General features: G+C 42.4%; 3 protein-coding genes across 4 annotated transcripts; 2 read left to right on the forward strand and 1 right to left on the reverse strand.

Moving 5' to 3' along the window:
- Positions 1 to 309: 309 nt before the first annotated feature.
- Positions 310 to 2,487, forward strand: dnajc9 (DnaJ (Hsp40) homolog, subfamily C, member 9). The gene is made up of 5 exons (XM_015944782.3): positions 310 to 679; positions 1,209 to 1,349; positions 1,701 to 1,955; positions 2,062 to 2,145; positions 2,228 to 2,487. The coding sequence occupies exons 1-5, from the start codon at positions 506 to 508 to the stop codon at positions 2,336 to 2,338; spliced, it is 765 nt and encodes a 254-aa protein (XP_015800268.1). The 5' UTR covers positions 310 to 505; the 3' UTR covers positions 2,339 to 2,487.
- On the reverse strand, positions 2,483 to 11,275 carry fam149b1 (family with sequence similarity 149 member B1). Of its 2 annotated transcripts, none has more exons than XM_054750305.2 (16): positions 10,555 to 11,275; positions 9,750 to 9,866; positions 9,217 to 9,361; positions 7,580 to 7,728; positions 7,377 to 7,508; positions 6,773 to 6,931; positions 6,491 to 6,672; positions 6,268 to 6,404; positions 5,212 to 5,280; positions 4,891 to 5,003; positions 4,479 to 4,703; positions 4,029 to 4,149; positions 3,811 to 3,936; positions 3,649 to 3,730; positions 3,268 to 3,399; positions 2,483 to 3,169 (listed from the first exon to the last, which is right to left on the reverse strand). In XM_054750305.2, exons 1-16 carry the CDS (start codon positions 10,599 to 10,601, stop codon positions 3,087 to 3,089), a joined length of 2,019 nt encoding a protein of 672 aa, XP_054606280.2. In that variant the 5' UTR covers positions 10,602 to 11,275; the 3' UTR covers positions 2,483 to 3,086. The 2 variants fall into 2 exon arrangements, with proteins under 2 accessions (XP_054606280.2, XP_015800261.3); XM_015944775.3 differs by having other exon boundaries at positions 4,029 to 4,200.
- Positions 11,276 to 11,280: 5 nt separating this feature from the next.
- Positions 11,281 to 16,224, forward strand: ecd (ecdysoneless homolog (Drosophila)). Its single transcript, XM_015944779.3, has 14 exons — positions 11,281 to 11,429; positions 11,528 to 11,737; positions 12,011 to 12,128; positions 12,214 to 12,301; positions 12,432 to 12,610; positions 12,805 to 12,997; positions 13,087 to 13,215; positions 13,327 to 13,452; positions 13,561 to 13,646; positions 13,919 to 14,022; positions 14,902 to 15,163; positions 15,336 to 15,403; positions 15,482 to 15,681; positions 15,781 to 16,224. The coding sequence occupies exons 2-14, from the start codon at positions 11,533 to 11,535 to the stop codon at positions 16,012 to 16,014; spliced, it is 1,992 nt and encodes a 663-aa protein (XP_015800265.3). The 5' UTR covers positions 11,281 to 11,429; positions 11,528 to 11,532; the 3' UTR covers positions 16,015 to 16,224.
- The last annotated feature ends 3,832 nt before the right edge of the window (positions 16,225 to 20,056 follow it).

Here is a 20,056-nt window from a genome sequence, read left to right on the forward strand (position 1 = left end):
AATCCTTACTTTTTTCTCAGAATTCTGACTTTAATTTTGTTTTCTTTTCAGTGGCCCCAATTCTCTTCCATATTTATATATTCAAACATCCTTGTATTAATTTTTAATAACTTATTTTAAAAATATTTAAAAATATTTTTAAATTCATTTTTTGAAGTTTTTTTTTTGAGTATTTTAACATTTTTTTGTTCTTGTGAAGCGCCTCGTGTGTTTTGTCTGATAGGCGCTAAGATCGTTTTTTCTTTTTCAGTATTTATCAGTCTCGTTCTCCACAGCCAATGAGAGAACGCGTGTCTTACTACGTAAGCACGTCGCTGTACGTATAATTTTATGTGACGGGCCAGCGCGCCAAATTGATGTTGCCATTGCCAACAAAGAGAAAACTGAAACTTGCTCAGATTCAATATTATAACCTAACTGAATAATCAGTTCAGCTCGCGAAGACTTCGAAGAAAACGCAAACAGCAAGTTCTAACGTTTCCGGTAGCAGCAGAGCTCTGTCACTATGGGTTTACTCGAGCGGTGCAAAGAGCTGTTCAACACCTCTAACTTGTATGAGGTGCTCGGGATAAACAAAGAAGCGACGGAGGCAGACATCCGGAGGAGCTACTACAAAGTTTCGCTAAAAGTCCATCCCGATAGGGCTCCTGATGACCAGCAGGCGACAGAGAAATTTCAGGTTAGCATTGTTTGCTAGTAGCTGCGAACAACAAACGATCAAGCTAGCAAAGCTAACTTCAGCTGGGTGTTAGCTAGCTAGCGGTGCGTCAACCTTTTGGAAGTAAGGCCAAGTAATTGTGTCACGTATTTGGTTATTATAACAATGCACACGCCTTTCTTTAGGCATGGGTTTAGTGCTAATATTGAAACCAAAGCACGAATGACTACATTAAGTGAAATGGATAGGTGTTGTGTCGAAATGCGTTCCCCGTTAAAAATGATTTAACTATCTAGCCACGGCGTTGTCTCCCTGCTAAAATGTACATATTCTGGCGTAGAAGAAGAGTCTCATGCTGAGTACGTTATCGACGTGTAGCAAATCTGAACGCAACACCACCTCATGCAAAAATTGCAAGACATTAAATGGGTGTTAAACAACTTTCTGTCACATTGATGGCTACAGAATACTATTGTTGATAAAATGAATGTCTAAATTGTATCCCATAATCTAATCTCACAATGATTTCGTGTGTTTATTTTTCCTGCAGGTGTTGGGAAAACTGTATTCAGTGCTGAGTGATCAGGAGCAGAGGGCTGTTTATGATGAGCAGGGAGTTGTGGATGAAGAGTCTGATGTTCTCAGTAAGGACCGCTGCTGGGAGGAGTACTGGAGATTGCTCTTCCCCAAGGTAATGGAGCCCACCGGGGGTCAGATGCAAAAATAATGGGCCCAGTTTCTTCCCACACACAAATTTATATTTGCACACGTGGTTAGATTGCATCATTTTTAGACCATGCAAGCATTCTTGTAGCAAAATACCTGATAGGAGATAGAAATAGAATACGGTGAAATGATCAGTAAAATTTCACAGTTTGACTTAATAAAGTTACTCCTGTTTGACCTCATTGTGCTTTTTCTTTAAATCAACATTGGATTTTAAAACCATGGACTAATCTCTTTTTAGAAATTTTATATTGGATGATACTCTAATATAGAAATCTAAGCCATTGTTGACGTTTGTTTTTGCTTGTCTTCATAGGTCACGATGCAGGACATTCTTGAGTTTGAGAAGAAATATAAGGGATCAGATGAAGAGCGGGAGGATGTGATCCGTCTTTATGTGCAGCATGAGGGAGATCTGGACTCCATCATGGCCTCGGCTCTCTGCTGCACACAGGACGACGAGCCTCGGCTGTGCAGCATCATTCAGGCTGCCATCAAAAGCGGAGATGTCGAAGCTTTCCCAGCGTTTTGTCAAGAAAGTGGCAAAAAGAAGAAGGCCCGAAGAAAGAGGGTGAGATGTGGCCTGATCATTCCTCTAAACCATTTATAATTAGTAATACTGCAGCAAACATTCATATTTTTCTGCTCTAATCATGAGATCGTTTTTGCCCTTCCAGGCAGATAAAGAGCGACAGGAAGCAGAAGAAATGCAGAAAGAGATGGGGCTTGGTGATGATGATAGTCTTGTCATGATGCTCAAGGTGACACATTTGCTTACATGTAAACAGATGCTGGAAGGTGCTTTCATTCATTCTAATTTCTTGTTTATGCTTTGTTTTGCAGCAAAAGCAGCAGTCCAGAGAGAAGAACTTCAACAGTTTCCTGTCGGATCTGGAGGCGAAGTACTCTAAAAAAGTTTCAAAACCCCCAAAAGGGAAAAAAGCCAAAAAGTGAACGTCCAAAATGACTTCATCACAAACAAAAGCCCGACTGATGTCTCCGTAACAACAGAACATTGTTTGTTAGGTTTTAGACATCCAGATATGTAAATGTTTTTGTAATTTGTTGTAAAAGTGTTAATAAATTAATTTGTATACGTTGTAGTTTGTACACAGTTCTTTTATTTTATGTAAAACAAGTTCATGATGCTCTGCTCCCCCCGTGGCGTGGCTGTTTTAGTCTTTTACAGTAGAACATGATGTGTGAGCCCTTGGCTTTGCTCAGAAAAAAAAAAACATTAAATATTTGTACACAAACACAATGATTAGATTATTTACAAATACTGATCTGTACATGTCATTTTCCTACATGGTAGGATAATTCCAGAAGGAGACGCTGACTGTTCAGCCACAGATCTTCTCTATGTAGGGTGTTGATTTGCTTCCTGCTTGCAACAAGATGCTGAATGTCTTGTTTTATGAAAAGGTACAGTACCAAACTCCCCGATTTAACGTCAGAGAGAGGGCTGGGCGGTGCTTTTATCTTTGTATTGACTGGATGCATGATTCCCTGCATAGTTGTGTAGCAGTACAACACATGTACACAATCTGATCATACATGCTGTAGTATAAATATTCCCACATCAGCTGATTTCTGAAATACAAAAACGAGTAAAAAACAAAAACGGCTACTTTAGTGAAAGTGGGTGCAGAAACGACAGGGTGATGCAATAATACGAATAAATGAAGATCTCTGGAGAAAACTACAAGCCAGGTCTGCCAGCTCTGGATGAGATGCTTCCCCGGGTGTAGTACCGAGGTGGGCCTGACACGGGTACCAGAGGGGCTGAGGAAAACAGAACAGCGACAGTTAATAAATACTCTTAGTAGCCAGCAGAGGCAACCCCTCACTCAACACATTACTGGAGAAGCTGCTCTGCTGACCTGGGACTTGTGGCTCTGGCTCCTCTTCATCTCTGATGGGGGCGTGGCCCAGCGGGTGGTGAGGAAACGAGTCCAGGAAAGACGAGCTGCTGATGCCGAGGCTAATGCCAGTCACGCCGATTCCCAGGGAGTCTGGTGATAGGAAGGAGTAAATGTATGTATAAATCATGAAGCGGCGGAGTACAAATAAACCTAACAAACGTTTGCACGGGCTTTTCATCAGGACTGCTTTCAGACAAAAAAGGTGCAGACGGAGCAGGAGGGTCAGTCAGTTCCTAACTAAGAGCTTAGATGTTTACAAAGTTATAAAAGCAGTAAATGTATCCAATCATTTAATTTTATTTTATTGAATTTTCTTCTTTTAAATTAATTAATCCTCACCTGTGCCCACAGCTGTTCTGCCCGGCCTCCCCTGTCCGATGTTGTCCAGTACGGTGAAAGAGCTGCGGTACGGCGTGTCTGACTGGAAACACAAGTCACAATAAACAGTAACAGCCCTGCTGTGTGCTTGCTCGGCTCCGAGGTGGATCTCTAGCAGCGTACCCGGTACGTGTGAGTTGTGTTTGGGCGAGAGAAGACGTCCAGCAGGTGGTGACGATCCCTCGGTAAAGAGCTGCCAGCCTCGTTGTTGATAGCACTGTGGGCGCGGCTGGGGTGGCCTTTCACACGCTGGCGAGATGAAAGATTGTTTAAACAGCACACACCTGATGCAGCTCTCTTCTGGAGAGCTTGTAAACTCGTGGAGCGGTTCGAGCTTCTACCTGTGCGAGTTTCGACTGTTGCCCTGAGTGAGACTCCGACTCCCCGATGCTGATGGGAGGAAGCGGGGTGCTTCGGCTCAGCGGCAGCAGCGGAGATGTCAGCCGGTCGCTGGCCGTGGTTCTGTGGAGGAAGCCGTGCACGTTGAGTCCAGTCTGTGCCGCGCTCGTGATTCTAACAAAAGGAACGAAGGTGGGCGTTCTGTGCATCTCGGCGTTCCAGAGTGTAGACGTGTTAATTTCACCACTAGAATATTAATGATTGTACTTCAACTTGTTTTGGACTGGATTTGATTTTTCAACAGTTTCTTCTTTTTCCTCCTAAAAGTTCCAACTACATTTTCGTGACCAGCACCAGGCTCGCCAAGATCACCATTAGCTCATCGGATTCAGCCATTAATCTACTCAAGATGCAGCAGAAGCCAAAAACAAACCAGTGATGCTTGAACTCACAGGCGAGTCCCTCGGATGACCTCATCCAGGTAAACTCCTGCGCTAGACTGGCTCGAGCTGGGAACCAGAGGCAGCAAGGTCCGAGGAGGAGGGTTTCTGCGCCGAGCCGAATGCGGCGGACGAGACAGCGAGGAAGAACTCTGCTCCAGGACTCTGCGGGGGCGAGGTTTGCTGGAAGGGACCGCACTAGAGCCCGGCCTGAGAGACGCTCGCTCCTCTGGGTCTCTGTGTGGCGGAGAGAACAGTGTCTTCTTAAAGAACTCCACAAAGATGGGTAGAAATTCATTTTCCAACCAGCCCATTATCAAATTAATGTATAGAATCTGGATTAACTTGGATTTAACTTCCAGTTTATTTATTTATTTATTTGGGTGTGTGTGTAAATATTTAACAGAAGAACGCGTGTTCATACTGGTTCCTCTGCTGCAGGGGGATGCTGTGAATGGTGATGAGGTCGTTCAGGTTGTGCCGCGCCGCTGCTGCTCCCACAGACGTCCGGCCAGCCTGGGTCACGGTGAATGATCCCTGAGTGACAAATAGAATTATGGAGAATATACAACTGGATATAGCTTTATTTCAAATAAATAAAACTAATTATTGGCATTCATCGTGCAGATGCGGCAAATTTAAAAGCCAGAATAGGGAAAGTGAGTGTTATTAAACAGGCACAGATGACTCGGGACATTAGGGCGAGCTTCTACGAATGTTGAGCCCAAAAGCAAAAGTTACGTACAGCGGAAGGTCTTTTCTGCTTTTTGGACTTCCACCTGGACTTGTGCTCTGAGCCCCCTGACTTTGAGCTCTTTAGGGAGGAGAAAAGGTGTGTCCAAAGAAAGAGCAGATAGGAGGACGAAAGGGAGGGGAGGGAAGATGTCAAAATAATACGGAGATTTCAAAATAAGGTACACAGAAATATAAAAGGAGCATAAAACACATGGTGGTGATTTGAAGGACAGGTTGAAGAGGGAAGGGAAGGAAACAGGGACTCAAGTTAATGAACTGGAAAACAGAACAAAGAGCAAGGGATGAAAAATCAAGCCTCAACTCTAAAAATGACTTTCATTTTTTTCCCAGACAGATTTGTTTAGATGCAACAGTTTAGCTTTAAAGGGGACGTATTATGCGAAACTCTCCTTTTGCATCGTTTTGTGCTGCCATGTGGCTCTCTACCGACTAGAAACACTCCAAACGTGAATGAAAACGTGTCCATCCATTTTCTGTCAGTGTTTGGTTTTAGGAATTATGTGCCTAAAACAAGTCGTTTGAAGAAGTCCCCGTTTGTGATGTCACAAATGGAGAAATTACAATAGAACCACCGCTCACGTGCAAGAAAGCTGCTGATGGAGGAGCAGTGGCTCTACTCAGAGTCCCTCGCAGATATCAGAGCTTCTCAGCTTAAAGCAGTTTGAGTGTGGGATGTGTGGGCGTGGCCAGCTCCAGCTTGTTTTATCAAAGTGACAGAGCCCTGCAACGGCCCATTCTGGAAGATACTTAAAGTATCCAGAATAAATCTGCTGAAATCGCTCCATGTGAGGGATTTAGTGCAAAGAACTTCATAAACATGATTTGTGTCGATCATAGAACTATTATAACTTAAGAAAAAACTCATAATATGCCCCCTTTAAATAAAAGTTGTATTATCAGTAATGTTTTAAAGGATTTTGTTTGAATAAATCCACTCGAGCTGATCACAGTAAATTGTAGCCCCCGGATCCCTCCTTTCCATGCGTCTGGGGACCTCCAAAAGCCAGATTAGAGATTACACGTGAATCATCCTCCAACCACTGACCTGCTGACCAGCGGTGAGCAATGGCACCCAGTTCTGCCCGAGCTTAGGCAGCAACGTGGGCGGCGTGGAGAGCAGAATAAATGGATCATGGGAGTCTGAAGGCACGGGACTCAAGCTTCCAGAAATGGTTTCATCATCTGCTAATCACAAATGCACGTCACTTGCTTAGAGATTAAACACCACATTTATGAAATCTATTCACAGGAGTGAAAGGGAGTTTTACGGGAGGTGCAGCATTCCCAGTGGCGTTGGACCAACTCTTTCATCCAGCCAACCAGCTCCCGCCACACATCATCAAACAGCAAGTCGAGAACAGCTTGGCGGCGACATCGGTACGGCGAGACGGGAGGGAGACAGCGATGCCTCCGGACCGACTGTGAACTGTCATCAACACACTCACCGTCCCTAGAAAACACCCGTGGAAACTTTAACGTTCTTTAAAATCATTTAACCAAAATGAGTTTGAAATTGTTTGGATTTTTTTCCCCATGAGTGTGAAACTTACAATTCCCTGCTATCAAACGCCAGATATTCCTCCATTAGACCCTCGACTTCAATCACTCTTGGCTTGGCATGGCTGCTGGAACCATCAATGTCGTTAGGGAGGGTGTCCAACTCGGGCGAGGACTTGATGAGTGCTGCTTTCCTGCCCTGCACATTCAACCTGCCCCCCCAACAAAGACACATAGAATGACAGGAAATAAAAATTACATGGACACGAGTAAAGATTTCCCTGTAAACACAAGTCTTTTCCTCCAGAGGCGGCATCACACGGTCTGGTTTTTCCCCAACCTAGAACGACATCTGTGTATCTCAGAGATCTAACGTGACTTTGGCCAAAATACTTAATCAACTGGACTAAGTATCTAGGTCACAGCACCAGAGTCAGGGAGTGATCCTCTACAAAAACGCCACTTGAGTTCTCCTTTACCAATAACCCTTTAGATCACGTGGGAAACAGTTTCAGACATTAAAACCTGCCATTCCCTCAGATTTCTAGAGCAAAAATCGTGTCGAATGACATGACTACCTCTGTCCCTACGGAGACACATCAGATGAAATCATTCTATCCATTGGCTGAACAGTGAGTCAGTGCATTTGAAACTCACTCTGCACCGCCGTGTTCTTTCTCCTCAGACTTCACATCGCTTTTTCTGCCAACTGATGGGCTGCGTGTCCCTGGATTAGCATACCACTGGAAGCCCTCATCAGAGGGACACATAAGTTGAGTCCCCAGGATCCTGAGAGACACACACGCACACACAGTAAATGAACAGCTTGTAGTCAGCGTTCATCTTGGAACCCAACCTACCGAAGGTGTGGGAAGCATGTGGTCCACTGCTGACATTCATCCTGCAGCCCCTGGAGGACCCCTCCCCCACTGCCTCGCCCCTCGTACAGCTCCGTGTCGATCTCATCAAACATTTGCTGCACCTGGCGTGACGCTGCCTTGTCGAACTCCTGAGGGACAAACGGGACAAAGTTAAGCGTCCATCTGTTTTTATACACTACTGCGTTTTAATCTGTTTATCATTTTTAGTTTTTTTTCTTTTCTGCTTGTAGGTTTGAGTTTTACAAAAAAAATGTAAAAATTAAAAATTAAATAAAACGAGGCTCCTATGGACCCATCAATCAATCAATCAAATTTATTTCTAAAGCGCTTTTCAAACAAAGTGTGATTCAAAGTGCTTTACAAAATGACCCCAGATTCCCATAACAGGTTAAAAACATTAACAAACATATGCAAGCACACACACACACACACACACAGACTCACACACACACACACGAGTAAAAATTATATTAGGCTGAGTCCAGATGAGCCAAGTATGGTAACGCAAGGAAACGTCAGCTCTGTGGAGGGGGAGCATAGACCCCCACCTATAGAGCGCCCAGGAAGCTACAGTCGACCACCGCTCCCGGGGCAGAGGGCCCCTACAGAGGAAACACTGGATTAAAATGAGTAAAAATATAATAAAAGAGCTAATATAAATGACAAAAATTAGAAAATAAGTAATAAATAAAATGATATAGACAGTAAAATAATAATTTAAATAATAAAACTGTGCTAAAATATAATTATATAGAACATGCAAAGCAAGTAATAAAATATAATCATGTAAAACGAGAAATAAAACTGTAGTAAATATTTAGATAAAAGCTAACCTAAAAAGATGGATCTTGAGCCTGGACCTAAAAACTTGAACGTTCTCTGCGGCCCTGAGGTCCTCTGGCAGCTCGTTCCAGAGGCGAGGGCCATAACACTGGAAGGACACCTCGCCGTGAGTTTGTGTCCTGACTTTAGGGATGACCAGGAGACGCCTGCCAGAGGAGCGCAGAGGCCGTGAGGGTTCATATTGTAAAAGCAGTTCTGATAGATAAGAAGGCCCAAGACCGTTAAGACACTTAAAAACCATTAGAAGAACCTTAAAATTGATCCTGAAACATACGGGGAGCCAATGCAATGATTCTAAAACTGGTGTCATGTGCTCCCGCCTCCTGGTCTTCATCAGGACACGTGCTGCCGAATTACATGGGATGATTGTTTTTACTTTAAAAAATAAAAGACTAAGAATCAAGGCATGTGTAACTTGTACACAACCTGAGGACAAACAAACAACTAAATGAATCATTGAGTTCGGGAAGTTTAGTCGAACCAGCTGAGTGTAGAGAGCCATGGAGCAGAAACAGCTCTTGCATACAAACAGACCATCTGGTGCACTATTCAGACGCTGTCCCTCCACTGTTCGCCACACGTTTTACTAAATGTGCTAAATGTTGATTAGTGCTTTTTAAATGGCATAACGGATACGATCTGTATGTTTCTCTATTGGCAACCATATAAAAAACGAGTAGATTTTAACAGCAAAGAATAACCCTGCCTTCTGCGTCTGATGCAACCAGGCTGGCTTAACCACTAAGTGTTAAGACTGTCTTCTCAAAACTTACGTCATAGCCCCAGGAGAAAACCGAGCTCCTTTCGGTCGAGATGCCAGTGCCTGTGGCGCTGTGAATACCTGACCAGGACTGGTTGGATACCGAAGAGATGACAGTGGGGCAGGCTGAGTGGCCTGATGCAGACGATGCCTGGGAGCTGAGCAGGAAAACAAGGAGATCTTCAGATTTGTGAGAAGTATGAAACAACAAATGTACCAAAACAGCATCGTCTCCCCTAAATGTAATATGGCTGAGGAGATATAGCTCAGGATGACAGCAGCTGGATTCATCAAAATGTCTGCTTCATTGAATATTCTAACAGGCTGCCTAATTATTCATCCTTCTGACTGCACATCTGAAGCAGGCAATGTGATATTAATTAATCTGCTGCTTCTAGGTGTCACATAGCAAGAACCTGGAGAATCAGCTGTCTGCTCAAGATGGTGTAACATTACAAAACGTGCACGCAAGAGTGTGGGTGCGCTCTTTTTTTATACCGTCTTGGCCTTTCCCTGGACCTGGAAACCTAGCCTGCAAACAGCTACCTGTTGTGTGCCGAGACAGCTTCCTGCAGGTCACGGAGGTGGTGATGAGGAACTGGATTATCGTTTGGTTCTTCAGGGAGAGGGTGGTGATCGAGGCGGCTATGAGACAACCCACGACTGCAACACATGAATGAATTAATGACATCGGTTATCAGACGTTAGAAGGAGAATTCAAACGGCCCAGACCGTAGAGTCAAAAAATAAGACACATCTCGAAAGCATAAGTCTGCATTTATATTCTTTAGCTGATGACCATGAACCAAAAATCAATTCAAAAAGGCTTTAAAGTTGTATGTATGTATGTATGTATGTATGCATTTATTTATTTTGTGTGTTACTACTAAGGATCTTTCTCACAGTTTTATAAAAAGGAGCCAATGATCCATTGAATTCCTTTGCATCAGTCATGGATCTAAGGTCAAGGTAGTGAACAGAATTAAGTTTCTAGGAATCAATACTACACACGCAGCCACGGTCCTTAAGCATTATAAATAAATAAAAAACAGCCCGGAAATGACTGTGCAGACATCTAACAGTGGTAATACAATGGGCAATCAAACCCAGCTAAAACACAATTAAATGTTACAATGGGTCATTATTATGGTAAATACTAATCTTCTGTAAGCCCAAGAAATTTTTCTGAAGAAAAACAACTGACATAGTAAACTATATAGATTGAATATTGTGTGACTCAAGCAGCTAAAAGTCAGATCAGCTCAGTAGTAACTCGCTGGAACACCACACACACACAAACAACATATGTAGATTTAAGCCGCAGGGGGCTGAAGCAACATTTGGTACTCACATCTCAAGTTTGTGCGATACAGGTTTTCTGTTGTATCGTGAAATCATTCTCCTTTCTCTCCGTTTTATGGGCTCAAGCCCTCGACTCCCATCCTTGCCTCTGCTTCTTGGACTCTATGTGAGAAGCAGACGAGCCTCACCATCCTCGATCGGTAGTCCGCAAGACAAAAGACACGCTCTTTTTATCTGTTGAGGGGAGGAGGCTACGCTAAAAAGAGCTGAGAGGCGTTGATGCGACCGTGACATGCAAACAGGGCACAGGTGGTGTTATAAAACTTCCGCAAATATGTTAACCATTAAGTTAGACTGTCTACACTAGGTACTAATCACGTTTGTCCGGAAGTTATGTAGCGATCAGGCTAATAGCTTAGCATTAATGTGTGTATACATGCTAGCATTAGCACCGACGAAAACAACAGCGCGGCTGTCATGGATACGCAGCCTCTTAACCGCGCGGGTTCGCGGGAAATGTATTTCTGAAGAACGTGTAACGCGTTCTTCACAAATCTGTTTTCCTACATTTCCCAGACATCTCTCCGGCGATGTGGTTACGTCTCTGAAATGTTTCCGTTCGTAATAATAAGAAATCATTCAGCGTATGATTTATCAGTTAATTTACTAAGTTAAAATTATTTATCAATAATAATTAAGTAATTAATATACGGTACAAAGGTTAATTTTTAAGTGAGATATTTTATAACGTACATACATTTGAAACCGGAACTTCATCGAAAGAAATGTGAGTGTCGACTACAAATTGTGGACGGACCTAAACAGTCACTGATGGCGTGCTAGCAACGTCAGAAAATACCAAATTTCTTCAGTTCTGGTTTGCAGAGATTTAAAATTAAAAGGACCTTTTACATGCACGACAAGGTACATTTAACTGACATATTTACGTCTTGGTGAGACTAGCTCTCCCCAGACATCTCCTTTATTCAGTAAATTAATCATTTTTTCTTTTCTTTTATCAGCTACAATGGATGCTCTGCAGAAAAGGATGATTCAAGAAGATACGGTTCAGTACAAACTATTCTTGGTCCAGTCAAATGGTTTATCTTCTCAGCAGACTGAAGAACGCCTAAAATGCTTGACAGAGGAGATTTTGGCTAAATTAGCTCCACTTTTGGTACAGTATATCTGGCAACATCAGCCATTCAGCCTCAGATTTCATTCAGAGAAAGGTAAGATTTAATCAGCTGCACTTAGATGATGACCTATCAGGGTGTGCTAAAACAAAGTGTATGGTAATCTATCTGACGGGTCAACTGGCTCATCAAAGTGTCATACATCTTTTAAAATGTATGATCTGATAGCGTATGCATGTCTGAAAAGCCTTGTGTTGTCAGATAGGCATACACTGTAATACGCACTTGCCAATCTGTCAATGTATGGTGATTAGACAGAACACCTGTTTATAACGCAATGTAACCATCAAATCTCACGTGTCCTGATAGGAAATATTCCTGCTCACATTGGAGGCAGCAGTCAGTTTGGAGACAACGTTGAGGACGAGTGGTTTATTGTTTACCTCTTGAAGCAGATCACAGAAGTTTTTCCAGAGCTTGCAGCCAGGTGAGACACTATAGGGTCTCAGTGTTACTGTTGCAACAGAAATGTGTTCTTGCTGCATACAACTCTATGCTGTTTGTGTGTGCAGGGTTGAGGACAACGATGGGGAGTTTATTCTGATCGAAGCTGCTGATTACCTTCCAAAGTGGTTGAACCCAGACACGAGTGAAAACAGGGTTAGCCCTTCTGATGAAATGGGACATAATATTGTGTGATTCGTTATAGCTGGATATTGGTTGAGAATTCATGTGAAAGACACTTTAAAATGCAAATTTTCCATTTGACTTTGGCTGCATTTCTTTACAGGTTTTTCTTTACAAGGGAGAGCTGCACATCCTTCCTTGCCCCTCCAAACTAAGTCCAGTGGGCTTCCCAGTTGATGTTGTTCCCAGTGTGGCAGAAGCCATAGAACTACTCTCCACTCATCCAGACTCCTGTCAGGCCAGCCCTAAGATATGCTCAGCTCTGAACAAGAGAATAAAAGGGTGAGAGGGTTTGAAAGAACACCACTGCTCTTTGGTATCTAATAGCTATTAGCCTCGTAAATGTTGTTGACACAATCTCTGCATTCCTTCTGTGCAGGAAACACATTATACCATAGCAACACGGGGAACATCAGCATGGCTCATACAAGCCCTGTAAAGTTTTAGAAAAAACATTATCTCTGTTTTTCATCTAGGTATCCAGAGAAGATCCAGAGTAACCTCCACCGGGCTCACTGCTTCATACCTGCAGGGGTAGCCACTGTTCTGGCGCAGCGTCCAGACCTGGTTGCTCCTGCGGTTTCAGCGTTTTATCTGCGGGATCCGGTGGATCTACAGGCCTGTCGAAGCTTCAAGACTTTTCCTCCTGATACGAGAATCCTCACTTTGGTGAGTGCACAAAAACACTCGTGAGTGCATAACTTTTTTGTGAAATGTTGCCTTTAATTGAAACCTGGAACTTGATATTTATTCTTTAGGTGACGTTCACCCGCTGCCTTTATGCACAGCTGCAGCAGCAAGATTTTATCCCAGATCGGAGGAGCGGATTTAGCCTGCCTCCTCGCTCTCATCCTCAGTACAAGGCTTATGAGTTGGGCATGAAACTGGTGAAGCATATTTTGTTTGTTTGTTCTTTTGCTGTTTTTGCAACAAAATATATGGATAACTTGTGTTTGGAGTCTTGTAGGATGTTTTTTAACTGTGCATCCTTCTCTCAGGCCCATGGCTTTGAGATCCTGTGCTCTAAATGCAGACTGCCGTCCTCGGAGCCAAACGCGCCAGTAAGCTGCAACCCCCAGTGGAAAGGCTTCTTGGAGAGCCTGAAAAAGAACGACTACTTCCAGGTGTGGTGCACTATTTTGTATTTAAATTAAAAGCAGACACTTGGAAGAGCAGCATGCTCAGCGATTCGCTACCATACAGTGATTCAGTGCCATTGCTGTCTAACGCAGGGAGAGCTGGAGGGTTCGGTACGTTTTAAAGAACGCTTAAGATCAGCAGAAATTTTCTTCAAGTACTCCGTTGTCTCAAAGTCAAGGTGAGAAGCTATCTTGTGTATGAAAATGTGTTAATCAAATGAAGTATGTTTTGCACAGGCATACTCTAGGCTGGCCACTCAAATGTGCAGTTTGATCTCAGCACACATGTGGCCCACCTGAGTTTTTAGCTCAGGTAGGTGGTGCCTGATAAAGTAACGTTCAAAACTGGGCTCTTTGTTTCCTAACAGAATGTTGCATCATGCAGTAGAGACCATAGCTACCTTTCATATGCCAGCGCAGCGGTGTGAACGTGCTTGATGTGTGTTTTCAGTCCTCTGTCCCCTGGGGAGGAAGTTGTTGAGGTGCTTCACAGCAGTCCTCCGTTCGACTTGGAGGAATTGAAAAAACAGCAGTCACAGCTTCCCCAAGAGGACAGTGAGTAGAAACGATAAACGATGGAAAGTCATTCTTAAGACGAGCAGATTTTTTTGCTTGAATGGGTTTAAGTTGCCCCTTGGTTAATTGGTGATGAAATTTCACATAAAAAAAAGGAAGGAAGGAAAATCGCCGCTGGCAGCATTTGAAGGTGCTGGTATGTTCATGGTTAATGTTTCACTTGTAACTTTGTGTTTCTCTAACCTCTGCTACTTCTTACACACACACACACACACACACACACACACACACACACACACACCTTGTAGACACTGTTATTTTTCTACTTTTCCCCATAATACAAAGTTTCTTATAAAGTCCTGAAAAGTGTGGTATTTTCTTTAAATATCCCCCCCCCCCCCCAAAAAAAAAATTGGGAAAATTCTTCAGCACTAATTTCATTTGCTTTAATTTCTTAACCAAACACATTTAAATTCAAAAGATAAGCAGAGTTCTTTCCAAACTCTGTAGATAAAACTCACAAATATTTAGCTCACGTCACTTCGGGAACCAAATGTGGGAGCAGTCAGTCACAAGATCCAGAAATTTGTTCAGTTTTATTCTAAACGAGAAGCAGTTTTCTAGAATTAACTTCATGCCCAAGGACACAATAGCAGCATGTTCTGGTCGGAGCCAGGATCGAACCTGCAACCTTCCAATTACTGGACAACCCACTCTACCTCCTGAGCTACTGTTGTTCCTGTTAAAGATAGAAAATGTTTACAAAAACTCACTTTTTTATTCATTGCTTTTGTGTCCAGCCTGAATGGTAACTTTGCAATTAAATACATCGGAGTTTGTAAATTTGAGTTTGGAAAACTCTTGAATTTAGTAAACACATAGGAACCCCGGTGTAATCTTCTTGTTGCCAATCTGCAGGTGACAGCTGGCTTGATGTCACAGCTCAGGATTTGGAGCTGTTATTGCAAGAGAGAAGCAGCAGGAGAGTTGATGTTGGCAGCAAAAGCTCCATTTCCACTAATCAGAAGCAGCATGTCAGTGAAGCATCAGAGGCGGGAAAAGAGATGGAGGACAGCAAGGACGAAGAGGAGGATGCTGGTTACAGCCTGGTAGCTGTCAGTCAAGGGATGAAGGACTTCCTGAATGCCATGTCGTCATACGAAGGAGCTGAAATGCCCTGGTCAGTGAGAGAGTGACTGAATGACTCACTCTGTGATTTATGATGTGATGAATGTGCAGCCACTATCTAAATATATGTTTAGCATCAATGCATTCACAATTCAAACTCTTATTTTATTACAATTCTCTAGCTTTCTGTGTAAAATCTCCCATTTTCTTTCTTCGTCATTCAGGAAAAGTGTAACACAGCCTTTTAGCTTTGACCCGGACACCATGGCCAGCGCTCTGGACAAATTACTAGGTACGTACACGGTGCCTGATGATACAAACACCTCAAACTTGACCTTTTTTTTAGGTCATCTACAATGTATTTTTCCAGGAAGCAAAGAAGAGCTAGATTCTGATGATTTAGATGATGACGATGATGATGATGATGACGACGAGGACGAGACAGAGAAGGGCTCATCTGATCATGCAGATATGAGTGGAGCAGAAACTCTGGATGGTCTCAAAAGATACATGGACCAAATGGATCAGGAGCTGATGAGCACTAATGTGGGACAAAGCTTCACGCAAACGGTAAATCTCGTGACAAATGTCTGCCTGAACTTAAATATTTTCCTGCCCTTTCTTGTACGAGGGGTAAAAAGTGCACACCTGAATTTGTTATTTCCACAGAATTACAACAAGACCGATTGGGACGGGAGCTCCTCACCTCCCTCCGCGGGAGACGGTCTCCCGGGGGAGGAGGATGGAATGGAAGCAGAAGACATCCAGCCATTAGACATTGATGTCAATTTGGTCACAAATCTGTTAGAGTCGCTGAGTAGCCAGGCTGGACTGGCTGGACCTGCTTCTAACCTGCTGCAGAGCCTGGGGTTGCATCTGCCGCCCAACTCCGATCCCTCATAGAGGAGGGCGGATGTTGGGAATCAGGGAAGTGACGGAAAAAGCCAAAGTCCAGTGCCTTCATTACAAATAACTTCAAAAGAAAAATGTGTGTGTGTGTGTGTAAATATATATCTACGGTATATTACTGTAAAACAGTTTTTTTATGGATGTAGGACATGTCCTGTGGAGCACTTCCAAAAAAATTCAATAAACTAATGATCTCAAACACAACCAACGTGTGTTTTTCTGCTCTCCTTATCTGTGGATGTGGATTCATTCTCCCAAACATAAATAACTCATGTAGGCTGTGTTGGTTTTATACGTCATCATTATGTCAAACAATTCCTCCAAATTGTTTTATTTAAAATGTGTAGCGTAGGCAAATCGATGATTTTAATTGGTTTTGACCAGGAAGATGTAATATTCTATATAAATATAAAATATTAACCTGCGATGTCTTTATTGTAATTATTCAGAAGGTTCTAGGATTTAATTCAGAAGATCTAGGTTCTTTGCTTTTTCAGTGATCAACCACACTTTGTGTTACTTCAAGAAAGAGTCAGGTTATAAAAGTAAGAATTTATTTACAAACAATTTAAAACATGACTGATTAACTAAGTGTAACCCAGAAGCTAGAACCTTAATGAGGTATTAACTAATTGGCTTACTAATATGATCCATCCTCAATTTAGATAAAATATAAAATATAAATTAAGGAAATTAACAATACTAATTAATAGATATCTAATTAACTAATAGATAATTTCATAATGAATTATTGGAAGGGTGAATAACTAAAATAACGAGTTTAATATTAAACATCGGTTAAAACAAGAATCTTGAACATCCCTAACAGAAACAGAAGAGGAAAGCTGTATACTATTGGTCCAGGTGGGAATCTGAAATTTCATTGGCTGAGAGAAATAAGTCCCGCCTCCGCGAAATAAAACCGTGCGACGCAGCTGAGCGAGAGGAGAGACAAACGGCTGTGCAGCACGCAGATACAGAAAGCAAAGACTGAGCGGTTAGAGAGAGAGAGAGAAAAAAAAACAACGGTCGAGGCCGTGAAGAACCCTGATTTGGGTGCCGCATAGATAGAGGGAGAGGCGGACTTGACTCCTTCTAATAAGAGCTAGGAACTTGGAACCAACGCGGTGAGTAAAGAAAAAAGAAGAGAAAAAGCTAACGATGCAACTTAAAAAAAAAGGGAAACTTAAATAGCTTATCAAATTAATTCCATTCTTATAGATTTGTGTGGAGACGACAGAGTGAACCAATCCTCTGTAGGAGGGAACCGTTGGAGCGCGTTGGTGAGTGAATGAGATTAAATTCAGTAAATTATTAAATTCAAAAAGCTAATTACAGCAACCGAGGTGACAGCAGTGGGCTGCTAGACGTTAGATCCCAGGAGTTAACATCTCAAACTACCAGTTAACGGTGGTAGGGCATATAGGAGTTAACGGCTCAAACCGCCAGTTAACGGCGGTAGGGCATATGGGATTCCCAGGAGTTAACGGCTCAAACCGCCAGTTAATGGTGGTACGGCCTAGATGTACAAGGTCCTCAGGGGCGTTATAGCTAACGCCATAGAATTAGCAATGCGTCCCTTAACCAAACATTTAATAATAAAAAAAATAGATAAATAAAAATAAATAAAAGCTAACTGATTAGGGAGGAATTATTTTACAAAGGTGGACCAAAGGACCAGAATTTATATTTTGTTGAATTTTGTTATAGAACATTTTATTTATTTATTTATTTATTTATTTATTTATTTATTGTGTTACAGATATACAAGGTGTCACAATGCTGTATAGAAACACAACTAAATGTATCCTTGTTGTCATGAATGTATTTCTTGTTGAATAGTGTAGAGTAATAGAATCTAACTGAGCCTATTGAGCTGAACAATTGTTGTCATATGTAATTATATTTCCAGAGCTACTGAGAATTATTTTAATAGACAATCAAATTGATGTTATGTTAGTTGAACTGTGAACCCAAACATGATTGGCTATGCCAATAGAGTGAAGCATTTGTTTAAGTCTGTAAGACTTTATGCTGTGATGTGACGAGAAGGGTCGATGCCAACTCGCTAACAGTCCTGTTGTTTACAGGCTGGGTTTTTTTTTTTTCCTTGGGTTTGATCCCGACTCCTATGATCACTCACTTGGAACGAGAACTGGATTTCTTCCTGACGAGGGAGATGGCGAGCCTTAACCACTGAACGAACCAGGACATCTCAAGTAACTGAAGAGCAGACTGCTCTCTTCTGTGAACAATCTCAACGGTGCGGTAGGAAAAAATCGCACCACCGGACTCTGACTTTCACCCCAAGCGTGGGGATTTGACTTGACGCCGGCTGACTTGTGACTCATATGATCAAATCTCATACTGAGCATTTTACTATTGTCGATTGTTTTCATCTGTTTTTGTGTGTTATCTTTATGTGTTATATTTCCCATTATTATTAAAATTTAGTATATAAACCGTTTCATGCTATACCCGTGACTCCAGTCATTCTTAAACAACCTCCAATTCTCCCCGAACCTAATTATTGGCCCATTTGTTTATTTTTTCTTTTAATTATCTTATTGTATCCTGTAATCCGGTTACATAAAACTTGGCGAGCCAGCCAGGAGAATTGTAGAGTTGTTACCTTAGCTAACCATTGACTGACATCATAAGAGTGCCTGGAGGTCACAGTGGTTTGCCATTTTGGCATTATTGGTACTTTTGAGTGTTTTAAAATGGAAGTTGTGAAAACAGAAAAGGTCAAAGTTTCAAATGCTGTTTTAATCAGTGGGTTAACTGATACAGACCTTGATAACGAAGTCTTTGGGTTTATGGAAGGATTCGGACCAGTTAACAGGCGCATTAAGTTACCAAACTGTGATCAGATTATTGTGGAGTTTCAACATGAAGCCACTGTTAAGGAATTAAAGAAACAATGTTTACCCTATGACAAACCTTGTACTAGGAACCCAGATGTTTTCTTCCATATTCAAGACCTAGCCAGCGCGTACAGTCTAGAAACTAGCACATCTGCCACTGATGCCTATCTGTCAGAGCTCAGGGACATAGCTGCGCGTAGCAATCAATCATTTAAAGACCTTCTAATGGAGGAACTGGCAAAAATTGGGGAATCTTTAGGAAGGGATACCCATGCATCTGAACCAGTCACTGAACCAGAGCCAATGCTCCATAGTGACCAAGTTACATATTCCCTGCCTTTAACACCAGAAGTTAACTATATGAACAACTCAAAGGACAATTGTCCACCTACAGAGACTGGAAAACAAAACCCTTGCATTCCACCAAATCTTTTAAACACACCTGAGGTTCAGCGAGTTATTGTGGAACACATTGTTAAAAGCAGTGAGGTTATCCCTCCGCCTACTTCACAATACAGACTAAAACCGTTCTCAGGGCGAGTTCCACACCCTTCTTTTGAAACTGACTATGATACTTGGCGTAGTAGTGTAGTGTTATGCATAAATGATCCTTCACTCACCAAGTCCCAAATTGTACGAAGAATCGTGGAGAGTCTGTCAGCCCCAGCAGCGAGCATCGTTAAAGCTCTTAGTCCAAAATCCGACCCGGAAACGTACCTTGAACATCTCGATTCAGCTTACGCAGCTGTCGAAGACGGCGACGAGCTCTTTGCTCGCTTCTTAAACACAAACCAGGATAGTGGTGAAAAACCTTCCGATTACTTTCAGAGGTTATACACCTTGTTAAACCTAGTTATTCAGAGGAATGGAATTTCCTCCAGTGACGCCGACCAGCAGCTGCTCAAGCAGTTTTGCAGAGGCTGTTGGGACAGCTCGCTGATTTCAAACCTGCAACTCGAACAAAAGAAAGACAACCCGCCTCATTTTACAGCACTTCTCCTCAAACTGCGCACTGAAGAAGACAAACAGGCTACTAAAGCAGCACGCATGAAACAACACTTAGGGGCACAACGAACTAGAGTGTATTCAAATGTGCAAACAACATGCTCTCAGAGTAAAAACACTTGTGAACTGGAAATAGATGATAACTGTGATGACTTACGCAAACA

This window comes from Nothobranchius furzeri, chromosome 12 (assembly GCF_043380555.1).
Source record: "Nothobranchius furzeri strain GRZ-AD chromosome 12, NfurGRZ-RIMD1, whole genome shotgun sequence".
Lineage (NCBI taxonomy): Eukaryota > Metazoa > Chordata > Actinopteri > Cyprinodontiformes > Nothobranchiidae > Nothobranchius > Nothobranchius furzeri.

What these genes read in the sequence shown, in the direction of transcription:
- dnajc9 (XM_015944782.3), top strand. Translation starts at nt 506, where the DNA reads ATGGGTTTACTCGAGCGGTGCAAAGAGCTGTTCAACACCTCTAACTTG. An exon ending in GGAGATTGCTCTTCCCCAAG is followed by an intron (nt 1,350 to 1,700) that starts GTAATGGAGCCC and finishes TTGTCTTCATAG; the next exon opens with GTCACGATGCAGGACATTCT. An exon ending in AGAAGGCCCGAAGAAAGAGG is followed by an intron (nt 1,956 to 2,061) that starts GTGAGATGTGGC and finishes TTGCCCTTCCAG; the next exon opens with GCAGATAAAGAGCGACAGGA.
- fam149b1 (XM_015944775.3), bottom strand. Translation starts at nt 10,601, where the DNA reads ATGATTTCACGATACAACAGAAAACCTGTATCGCACAAACTTGAGAT. An exon ending in AACAGTCGAAACTCGCACAG is followed by an intron (nt 3,937 to 4,028) that starts GTAGAAGCTCGA and finishes TCATCTCGCCAG; the next exon opens with CGTGTGAAAGGCCACCCCAG. An exon ending in GCCAGAGCCACAAGTCCCAG is followed by an intron (nt 3,170 to 3,267) that starts GTCAGCAGAGCA and finishes TGTTTTCCTCAG; the next exon opens with CCCCTCTGGTACCCGTGTCA.
- ecd (XM_015944779.3), top strand. Translation starts at nt 11,533, where the DNA reads ATGGATGCTCTGCAGAAAAGGATGATTCAAGAAGATACGGTTCAGTAC. An exon ending in ATGAGTTGGGCATGAAACTG is followed by an intron (nt 13,216 to 13,326) that starts GTGAAGCATATT and finishes TCCTTCTCTCAG; the next exon opens with GCCCATGGCTTTGAGATCCT. An exon ending in CGCTCTGGACAAATTACTAG is followed by an intron (nt 15,404 to 15,481) that starts GTACGTACACGG and finishes GTATTTTTCCAG; the next exon opens with GAAGCAAAGAAGAGCTAGAT.